The 9795-nt window shown below is 44.7% G+C and overlaps 2 protein-coding genes across 3 annotated transcripts; one reads left to right on the plus strand and one right to left on the minus strand.

The window, feature by feature from the left end:
• Window positions 1-392: 392 nt before the first annotated feature.
• LOC109768676 (uncharacterized protein At2g39910) lies at window positions 393-4540 on the plus strand. Its single transcript, XM_020327422.4, has 7 exons — window positions 393-1356; window positions 1613-1699; window positions 1872-2062; window positions 2827-3022; window positions 3205-3269; window positions 3360-3461; window positions 4133-4540. The coding sequence occupies exons 1-7, from the start codon at window positions 847-849 to the stop codon at window positions 4248-4250; spliced, it is 1269 nt and encodes a 422-aa protein (XP_020183011.1). The 5' UTR covers window positions 393-846; the 3' UTR covers window positions 4251-4540.
• Window positions 4496-6350, minus strand: LOC109768677 (acetylajmalan esterase). 2 transcript variants are annotated; one of them, XM_020327423.4, is made up of 4 exons: window positions 5895-6350; window positions 5565-5756; window positions 5308-5456; window positions 4496-5230 (listed from the first exon to the last, which is right to left on the minus strand). In XM_020327423.4, the coding sequence occupies exons 1-4, from the start codon at window positions 6145-6147 to the stop codon at window positions 4730-4732; spliced, it is 1095 nt and encodes a 364-aa protein (XP_020183012.1). In that variant the 5' UTR covers window positions 6148-6350; the 3' UTR covers window positions 4496-4729. The 2 variants fall into 2 exon arrangements, with proteins under 2 accessions (XP_020183012.1, XP_073361225.1); XM_073505124.1 differs by having other exon boundaries at window positions 5308-5756; window positions 5895-6213.
• Window positions 6351-9795: the final 3445 nt, after the last annotated feature.

Raw genomic sequence — 9795 nt, forward strand, 5'->3', positions numbered from 1 at the left:
CAACTCCTAAATTGGTTTTACTAATTATACCACTGCCACATTTAGTTTGAGGTTCAAATAAAGTAGTTTAGTATTTTTATAATTTAAAAAGCATATAATAATTACTTTTAGCCACTGTTATATTCACAAAGAGGATTAAAATACTTTTCAAAAGTGCTGGGTCACCACCATAATTAGTTATGGAATATTTGCCACACTCTGAACATTTTATTTTACGTGTTTGAGAAATTTAAATTCTGGGCTTTAATTCGAACTTGAATTTGAATTGAGATTTGGATAAAGTGACGATCAGCAACAGTAATAGTGATGACATGGTATCATTAACAGTGAATTACTGTTGCTTGATTATCCGGGCGTCACAGTAGCACCTTTGAAGCTAACCATTGGCCATTGGCCTTAGGGCATGTACAAGGGTGGCATATGGATACATATGCCAATGACAAAAAAGTAATCCATTTTGAAGCATCTACATTAATTTTTCTCTTCAATGCAAGCTATCACTAATGGGCCTCATTAAGAAATAAAAAAATAAAGACTCTAGTATACATGCATCTCTACTTTTCACTCCAACTTTTTCAGCTTTTGTCACCGGACCACATTTTTTCTCTTTAAGCACCCGCCTTCTGGAGAGGATCCTGCTTCTCTATCCAAACCTACTTTACGTCATATCTGATCCTAGATGGCATGCGAGGCATCACCTTAAGGCTATGCATTGTACATACCCTAGCGGCCTAGGGGAGCCGGAGTTTGGGATGGGTCTGACAGGTGGGACCGGCGGCAGCACCATCAACTCGGGGCAGGTCGCGGGTAACCCACTCAACAAACGGGTAGGGCCGTCGGGTAGCCATGCCGCCGCCCTCCACAGCCGCCGCTTCGGCGGCCCTCCGCCGCGAGGACCTGCTCCGCGTTGCCTCCCCGCTCCGCTCCCTGCTCGCCGCGGCGCCCTACGCGCCCCCCGAAGGCTCCGACACCTCCATCAAATCCCTCCTCGCATCTCTCCTCCCGTCCACATCTCAGGCCCAGACGGGCGGGGCCGGCAAGGAGGCCGTGGATCTGCTCCTCTTCTGCGCCGCCGCCCGCGCGGCCTCCGCGGAGGCCCCCGCACTGCACTGGGTCCCGGAGGTGCTCTCCAAGGCGGCCGCCGCCGCGATGGAGGAGATGGCGGCGATGGGCGGGTGGGCCGTCATCGGGGAGATGTTGGTGGCCATGATGCCAGAGGCAGTGCCGCCGCTGAAGGCCGTGCTGAAGGATACAGGCGTGGACGCCAATGATGACATGATGATGATTGGCGCCGTGAAGCCGCCCAAGGAGCACGCCTTTGTCGCCGCGCACCAGTTCCGGTGGCTGTTGTCTCAGGTTCGTGCTCCATGATAGTTACACAAGCATCATTCTCTTTGCAAAGTAAATTCTAGGACCGTGGCTGGATTGTAGTAAGGAGTAGTTTATTTAGGAAAACTTGACACCTGCCTGAATCAAAATGTTCAAATTACTGTGAGAAACAGAAAATGTGTTGCAGTAAGTACCTGTGACAGCACCAGAAGCTCCAGTCACTAATTTTGAAGTATTTCAGCATTAAAGGTGTTTACTGAAGTTGCTTCTCTGAGTGTTTCAGGTTAATTACCCCAAGCTTGGCGGTCTGTGCTGGTTAGTCATTCCATGTGCTTTGACGGCATTGGATCATTGGTCACCAGACGTTAAGGTATGATGATGTTCTTTTTTGGTTACTATTGAGGATAACATTAGTATGTGCTGAACAGCGGGCCTAAGTTTTTCTTTAACCGCCTTCAGCTAGACCAGTAGTGCTTATTTCAATTTCCCCTAAATTGCTGTTGGTGGGCATTTTGAGTGAGAATGATCCGTATGATTGACAGGAACAAGGAATGATTAGCTTCATGCACATAGCAAAGAATGTGAAAGTAACAGAATTAAGTTTGTATGAAGATGCAATACTTGATGCGTGTTGCCATAACATTCCTGCAGATGATGAGTTGTGGTATCGCGTTGTTGAGGTATCGGTGCTGTTGTTGACTTGCACTCAGAGAAGCAATCCACGTAGCCCTTGGTACAATCTTTTCCTACTTGTATTTTTTCTGCTTTATTCCATGTTGTAATCATGTCTATTCTTTCAAGATTTACTATCTCTGGAGGAACAAACCTCATCCTTCTCTGAATTACACTGGAGTATGGGTATTTGGAAATGTATAAGATAATTATTACTCCCTCCGATCCAAAATAAGTGTTGTCATTTTCAACTAAGGTTGAACTAACCTTAGTTCAAAACTTATTATGGATCGGAGGGAGTATGATACAAATGTACTACTCAGCTAACATTTTGAGAACAGTGGTATAGCCTTTTCCTTTGCACCAAAAGGCTAGTAAGGAGAGTGATATGGAAAGGAAATTTTTGTTAAGTGTGATGAAAATGTGGTCCTGATATTTTAATGATGGCTTGGGAAATCCACATTTACAAATGGAATGGTTTAAAACTGAAAGCTGCTTTTAAGTGAGATAAAGACAGTTATACATCATCTTCTATTTTTGTTTGTCAATAGTCACTCAAAAGCAACTTGGACATAATTTGTTCTACTTGGATTGAAGTGCATCATCATCATTGGGAATCTGAGATAATGGTTGTGGTCACTGTCTGAAGAATGCAAAGCTAGCAAAAAGACACTGACTTAAGTTACTCAGCTGTCTACTGGAAATGTTTGCATGCTAATATGAGTTTTATAGGTACCATCAGTCTGGTTCATATCTACTATAAACCTCAACTGCAAGTCTTGTCTTTTTTTTTTAACTTTAACTTCAGTTTTCCATTGGCTCCAGGTACGACCGTGTGCTTTCTGAGATGCTGGGCCACCTGGAACGGCAACCACTAAACAAAGAACGTCGTGTTGCATGGCTTACCCTTATCGGGCCGGTTTTCGATTCTATGGGACTCTTTCTGTTAGCACATTTTCGTCTCCTGTTCTCTCTCTTTTTCCAATGGATGCATGCTGATGATGATAGAACAGTTCTTCTGGTAAGGAAATTGCCCTGATTATGGACAATGTAATTATACGCGTATTGGTAGACAGTTCCATGATACACACACCCACAGTAGAGGACAATTAAACTTTAGCCTTGTAATTATATGAAATTATTATGTAGGTATTGATAGACAAGAGCCTTTTTTAATATATTTTAGCCATGAATCGTTTGCAGGTTTTAGAACGAATTCATACAGTTATTAAGCTTACCTGGATCAGGAAGTCACCCTACACTTCAAGGTACTAGGAGTTATGATACTTCTTATCGCTATCTTCTGTTTCTCCACTTGCTGAATCTGGAAGCTTCCAACTCACTTTATTTGTATTTAGGCTGGTGGATGAGCTTGTTCTTTTGTATAAAGAGTCAGCCACACGAAAGAGCCGTGAGATGATGAGAAATCACATAATGGAAATACTCATGCTACTCCAGAAGTAAGATTATTCTTCACTAGTGATTTTAGTTTTTGCATCACATGCTGGTGGTTTCTTGGTCACGACCAGCTAAAACGAAGTCGCATTAAGCAGATAAATTTTACATTAGCTATTTCCCGTTTAAAGCATTTCGGTACTAATACTATCAAATGACAGTTGAATATCTCTCAGAGTAATTAGGTTCGGAAATTAGAATTGTACACCAGTTATCAGTCTACTATCTGGGTGCTACTTGCTGGCAGGGCACTTAAATTAGATACTCGTATCTTATTCTTCACTGTATCTTGCTTATTACTTTTACGAATTAGTGTTCTAGGTAACCTTTTATTATTTCATCCCAGCATGTTTAGACTGCACACGAACCAAGTCAGTTTATGTCCAGGAAGCTACTGGTTACCTTCTGTTGGTTTCTGCCGCTTGGATTCAGGGGAAAATTGCTGTTGCCTTAAATCTTAATATATACTCCCTCCGTTCTAAAATAGATGACCCAACTTTGTACTAATAACTTTAGTACAAAGTTGGGTCATCTATTTTGGAACGGAGGGAGTACTTATGGGCATACCCAGCGAGAACTCCTTGATTTTTTTTTTTTGTACTTATTACTACATTTCATCATTTCTTCCTCTGAGATCTATCATTCGGTCTTCTCATAGTAAGATGTACTCTTGTAGATGCAAGGGGCAGCAGTTTGAGGAAGCTTGGAAGAAGCATGGAGCTGATCTGGATTTAACATTGTTGCTGTCCCGTTTCAAAGAACTTTGCACTGAAGATGGTTCGCCAGAATTTTGAGTTCAACTGGTATTCTCGATGTAGGTAGTTGTTTAACATAGTTCAAATCAAGGCTGTTAAATCTTAGCTGTCAGTGTTTGAACTTGGGCACGTGTATTTGCCCGTGGTTTTTGCCTATAAGATTTGCCCTCGTACTCTCAGCTAGATTCATGAACTGAGGCAAACATACCAGGGGTAAGCCACTCTTATGCAGTAACTTTGTAACTTAGAGAAATGTAAGTTTGTAACTGTGTACTAGATCAACTGTAAAATCCTCTCAATTTACTTGAGAGATGTAACTTTGTTTGTAACTGTGTACCCTGCTCGACATGCTAAACTGCATCTTTACTTTTACTTTAGCTCGGAGCAGTTTAATCTGGATACATAGCGCAGAGCGCATATGTAACATAGTCCTCATGGAAGAACTCGTCCAAGGCTCAAAATGTCGCGGCGAGGCTTCCACCATGAAGTACCAGACAGTTTCATCATGTCTGCCCATTCTACTCCGGGAAGCTGAGTATCTGCGGCTGCAGGTACCTCCCATGGTAGATGAGCCTGGACATTTCCTTGTACGCCGCCTGCGTCATGTGGATGCCGTCCCAGCTCACGTACGCCGACGGGTCCGCGCACGCCGCCGTCCCCTCCACGCCGCACATCCGCCTCTCGTCGTAGTTGTACCTGCCGCCGGCGCCGCAGCATGCCGTGTGTGTGCTATTCTCGTCGAAGCCGAGCGCCGGGGCGCCCTTGAGGAGGCTGAGGAAGGAGTTGAAGTAGTCGGCGTAGGCGATGGCGGCGTCGGGGTACGACGACCGGAGGCCGGCGACGGCTCGCTGGAGCTGCGCGTTGTGCTTTGCGGCGAAGAGGTTGAGGTCCTTGAGGCAGCCCGCGGAGTCGTAGGCCGACTGCTCCGGCGAGGCCATCGCGGTGAGGTAGCTCGGGAAGCAGCCGATGGGGAAGTTGCCCGGGACGATGACTCTGCTCGCGCCCATGTCCAGCACTTCCTGTGATGGAGGCACAGGATTAGTTTCTCCACTGAGCCGTACGTGTAAGAGAAGTTGTTTGATGGTACTATTAGTACCTTGGTGGCGTCGATGATGGTCTGAACCACGGCCGGGATCAGTTTCTCCACCTCACTGACAGACTTGTTCCCGAACAACGCGTAGTTGTAGTCATTTCCTCCGATCTCCCCGACCAGAACCAGAGAAGATTGGAGCCTTTTGCGAATTTCTGCACGCACAAATTTTACATAGAGAATTAGTATGCCTGACCGTTGAAAACAGAGTGTGCACTGAGGCTGAGAGACAGTAATAAGAGGGAAGAAATTTTTTGAATTGCCTTCGTCGGTGTCGAAGGTGGACTTCATGAAGTCCTTGAACCACCGGAGCTGCAGCTTGAGGGAGAAGGTCCGGTTGGACTGGTCGGCGGGGTCCATGGCGGTGGCTCCGGCGACGGCGAAGTTCACCCCGTGGTCGAAGCTCGTGTTCTTGGCCAGGTAAGGGTTGAGGAACGGGAGGCCCATGTCGTGAGCTGCATTTGCACGTGAGAGCAGAACACTGAGTGAGTGTCACGTAGGTTTACTACGTGCAGTACCATTCCTGTTCACTCTGAACCAGAGCATGTAGCCCGGAGCTTGAGAAACATTGCAATTCTAATTGTACGACGTACCTAGGAAGTCGATCATGAGGAGACCGTCGGAGCAGCGGCCGGTGGGGCGGCCGAAGGTGACGCCGTAGGGGAGGTGCTTGATGGTCTCAAAGGCGCCGGGCGGCGCCTCCTTGGCCAGGTTCCCCGTGTCCGTGATGGAGTCGCCGAGGCTGTAGATCGCCGCCACGGCGCCGCCGTCACGGCCTTGCCCGCGGCAGCAACACACGTGCAGAGCAGCAACGGCGAGGAGGAAGAAAGCTGCCGAGGAAGCCATGCAGAAAGAAAACCCGTTGTAATAAATGACAGGAGTCGATCGAGCTAGCGAGTGATGATGACTCCTCCGAGCTCGCCGTGGCCTCTATTTATACGCACGTCGAACAGGCGGCAGGGCAGAAACAGTAGCCGCACGCGCACCACCCGGCCTGGTGTTCTAGAGAAAAGCGTGGGGTGGTGGTTCTTTCGTTGCTGGGACGGCGCGCGTGTGGGGTGTGGGCGTGTGGCAAGAAAACATTCTGTCTGTGGCTTTTGCTGATGAAAAGGATGGATCGTAGGATAGGATCCGAGTCCCAGATCCTGGGGCTCTGCTTTCCTTTGGACTAGAGTCATCAGCCGCAGCAGGGAAAAGAAGGAAAAGCAACAGCTAGCCTGCCGTTGATCACCACGTATGCACTAGAGCGTTTAAATCACTATCTCTTTATGGAGAGAGTATTTTTTTTTTTGAAATAATAGGGGTTGCCCCCTGCCTCAACTTTTATTAAAAAGCAAAGGCGAAACCACATCGGACTGTTAACAGCTCTCGGCTCCAGCTAGACAGAAGCTGTAGCAGAATTATTACAAAACTGAAAGTTTAACATCTCTCTCAACGAAACTTATCAAGCCTGAAGCCAAAGGAAGAAGAGCAACCTAGCTATATGAGAACTTTGTTTTTGACGGGGAGCTATATGAGAACATTCACGCACAACAAAACAGCAGCTCCATTATCTAACTACCCAGCGTCATCCACACGCCAAGCGATCCTAAGCAGTTCCTTGTGATGATGGTCGAGCAGCCTCAAGCATCGGAGGAGTAGCGCGGCTTGGGAGTCCGCACACAGAACTTTCCATTGGCGAATGTGTTTCCCCACCATATCCAACACACACCTGATACTTCGCCACCTTCGCCCCTGGAAAACAAATTCATTTCCAAGCAACCATAAGCTCCATAAGGTAGCACCAGAGACTAAATTAATATCTTTATAGCGCCTTTTCTTCTTCCAGAAGGAGATAAATGAATTAAATGATTCAGGGGTAGGCATCTTAGCACAATCAGATATTACTCCCCAGACTTGTTGGGCAACCACACAGTCAAAGAACAAATGGTGTATATTTTCAGGCTCATTGCAGAAAACACATGTCATACCCTCAACATGTTGACGTTTTGACAAATTATCTCTGGTTAAACTTTTGTTGTGCACCATTAACCAAAGAAACACATGGATATTTGGGGGAACTTTGATTCTCCAAATGTAATCCTTTCAAACAGAAGTCACTCCCCCAAAATTGATCATTTTATAAAGAGATTTCACAGAGTATAAACCCTTACTTTCTAAGGACCAAACAGGTTTATCAGCAACATTAGAAGGGGAAAAACCTCTAACCAGATCTAACATTTCTTCCCACATGCATAAAGTACACTCATCCACACATCTCCTAAAGGTCAACTGCAAGTTCACCCCATCCCAAACTTGGGCAACAGAAGCATCTTGTTGCTGACAAATAGTTTATAAATCCCAGAACCTAGTTTTGAGTGAATAATCACCAATCCAAGTGTCATGCCAAAATGACACATTTCTACCATTCCCAGGAACCCACTTATAGAAATTTTTGGCAGCTGAAAAAGCCCAGGTGATGCTCTTCCAAAAAGGAGAGCCCACCCCAGTTCCGGACCAGAGAATGTTAGGTTCATCCACACTATATTTAAACCTAAGAAGCCTTTTCCAGTCACTGTCTCTATTATAAAAAATGTTTACTCCAAGCAGCTAGCAATGACATATTGAATTCCCTAAGATTAGGGACACCCATACCACCCCATTCTTTCTTCTGGGAAATCATCCCCCAATTGGCCAAATGGTATTTATGATTATCACCCACATTACCCCAAAAGAAGTGAGACATCTGAGATGTAATAGCATCAATTGCCCACTTAGAAAATTTCATAATGGACATCAAGTAGGTAGGGATGCTGGCAATACAGGTGGTAAGAAGAATAAGCTTCCCTCTATAAGATAAATTTCTCCCCAGCCACCCAGCAGTGTTCCTAATGATTCTATCAATAATAGGTTGGATGTCCTCCCTTCTGAGCTTCTTATAATGCAGAGGAACACCTAAATACTTAAAGGGGAAATCCCCAATTTGACAACAAAAGATTTGAGCAAATTCCCTAGAAATCTCCTCATCTATATGAATAGTATGAAGATCACTTTTGTGGAAATTAATACACAAACCAGAAAGTTTTTCAAAGCATGCCAGGACCCACTTGAGGTTCCTAGCATGCTCAACAGAGGCTTCTAAGAAAAGCAGGGTACATCAGCATATTGCAGGCTGACCACACCACCTGGTATTACATGAGGCAAAAGCCCCTTGATCAAATCCCAACTAGCAGCTTTCTTAAGCATTTTAGAAAAAACATCAGCTACCAAATTAAAGAGTAAAGGAGATGAAGGGTCTCCTTGTTTTAAGTGCTTTCCCACCCACAAAATGTGGGCCATTGGTATCATAATCCTAACAAAAAATGTTCCTTGATGTAAGCAACTACACACCCATCCAATCCATTTTTCCCCAAAACCTTTGGATCTAAGCATTTCCACAAGGAAATCCCAATTCACCTTATCATAGGCTTTTTCATAATCAAGCTTCAAAACGAACCCGCTAGTCCCTGTTCTATAGATCTCATGGATCACCTCATGAGCCATAACCACACTTTCCAGGATAAATCTCCCTTTTATGAAAGCAGTTTGGTTTAAGAAATAATCTTGTCACAAATGGGAGAAGCCCTAGTGTTCATGGCTTTGGAGAAGATCTTAACACAGCGGTTACCAAGACTAATAGGTCTGAAATTTTTCAAATCTTTAGCATTGCTAACTTTAGGAATAAGGGTAATAATAGAAAAATTCAATCTAGAGACATCAAGATTACCATTTTCAAAATCTTTAACCATCCACATAAAGTCATTTTTGATCAACTCCCAGAATTTTTGATAGAAAATAAAGGAGAGGCCATACGGACCAGCCCCCCCCCCCCCCCCACATAAGAATTCTTGATAGCATCTCTAATTTCCTCCTCTGAAAAGGGTCTCTCCAGGATCAATCTATCCTCCTCCGTAACCAAATCACATTCCTCCCAGAAATTTGAGTGTAGATGAATGTCAGGTTTAGGTTTGAAAGAAAATAACTTCTTATAAAAGGTAGTAGCAATAGACAACATGTCTGCAGTGGAGGTGACAGGGCCATCAGGGCCGTTCAATTCCGTTAAATGGTTTTTGCAATGTCTATGATTAGCCAGAGCTATAAAATAAGCACTATTATGATCCCCTTCCAAGATTTTCCTATCTCTGGATATCTGCCATAAGGCAATTTCTTCCTTCTTCCAAGTTTCCTCCAGCTCATTCTTAATCTGATTTATTCTCCCGTAATCACTAGTTGAAAGCGATTTTTTTTCAGAGAGCACATCTAATATAACAAACTCCATAAGGAGAGGGAGTACGTTTCTCTGAAAAGATAATGAAATCTTACGGGAAAGAATGGTCTTTTTTTTACGCCTTGAGCAGAAGAAGATCGAATAGAGATGAGAAACAGCCTTGCGCTGCTCACGACGCGCGCACGTACGTTTCCCATGGAAAGGAAACGAAATCATCCGAGCATATTCTAATGTACGGTACGTTCTTT

The sequence above is a fragment of the Aegilops tauschii genome, chromosome 7 (assembly GCF_002575655.3).
Source record: "Aegilops tauschii subsp. strangulata cultivar AL8/78 chromosome 7, Aet v6.0, whole genome shotgun sequence".
Taxonomy (NCBI): Eukaryota; Viridiplantae; Streptophyta; class Magnoliopsida; order Poales; family Poaceae; genus Aegilops; species Aegilops tauschii.

Coding starts and splice junctions, on each gene's coding strand:
- LOC109768677 (XM_073505124.1), bottom strand. CDS start 6,147: ATGGCTTCCTCGGCAGCTTTCTTCCTCCTCGCCGTTGCTGCTCTGCAC. Junction 5,757..5,894: donor CCTCATGATCGACTTCCTAG/GTACGTCGTACA, acceptor GTGCAAATGCAG/CTCACGACATGGGCCTCCCG. Junction 5,231..5,307: donor CCATCATCGACGCCACCAAG/GTACTAATAGTA, acceptor CCTCCATCACAG/GAAGTGCTGGACATGGGCGC.
- LOC109768676 (XM_020327422.4), top strand. CDS start 847: ATGCCGCCGCCCTCCACAGCCGCCGCTTCGGCGGCCCTCCGCCGCGAG. Junction 1,700..1,871: donor ATTGGTCACCAGACGTTAAG/GTATGATGATGT, acceptor TATGATTGACAG/GAACAAGGAATGATTAGCTT. Junction 3,270..3,359: donor AAGTCACCCTACACTTCAAG/GTACTAGGAGTT, acceptor ATTTGTATTTAG/GCTGGTGGATGAGCTTGTTC.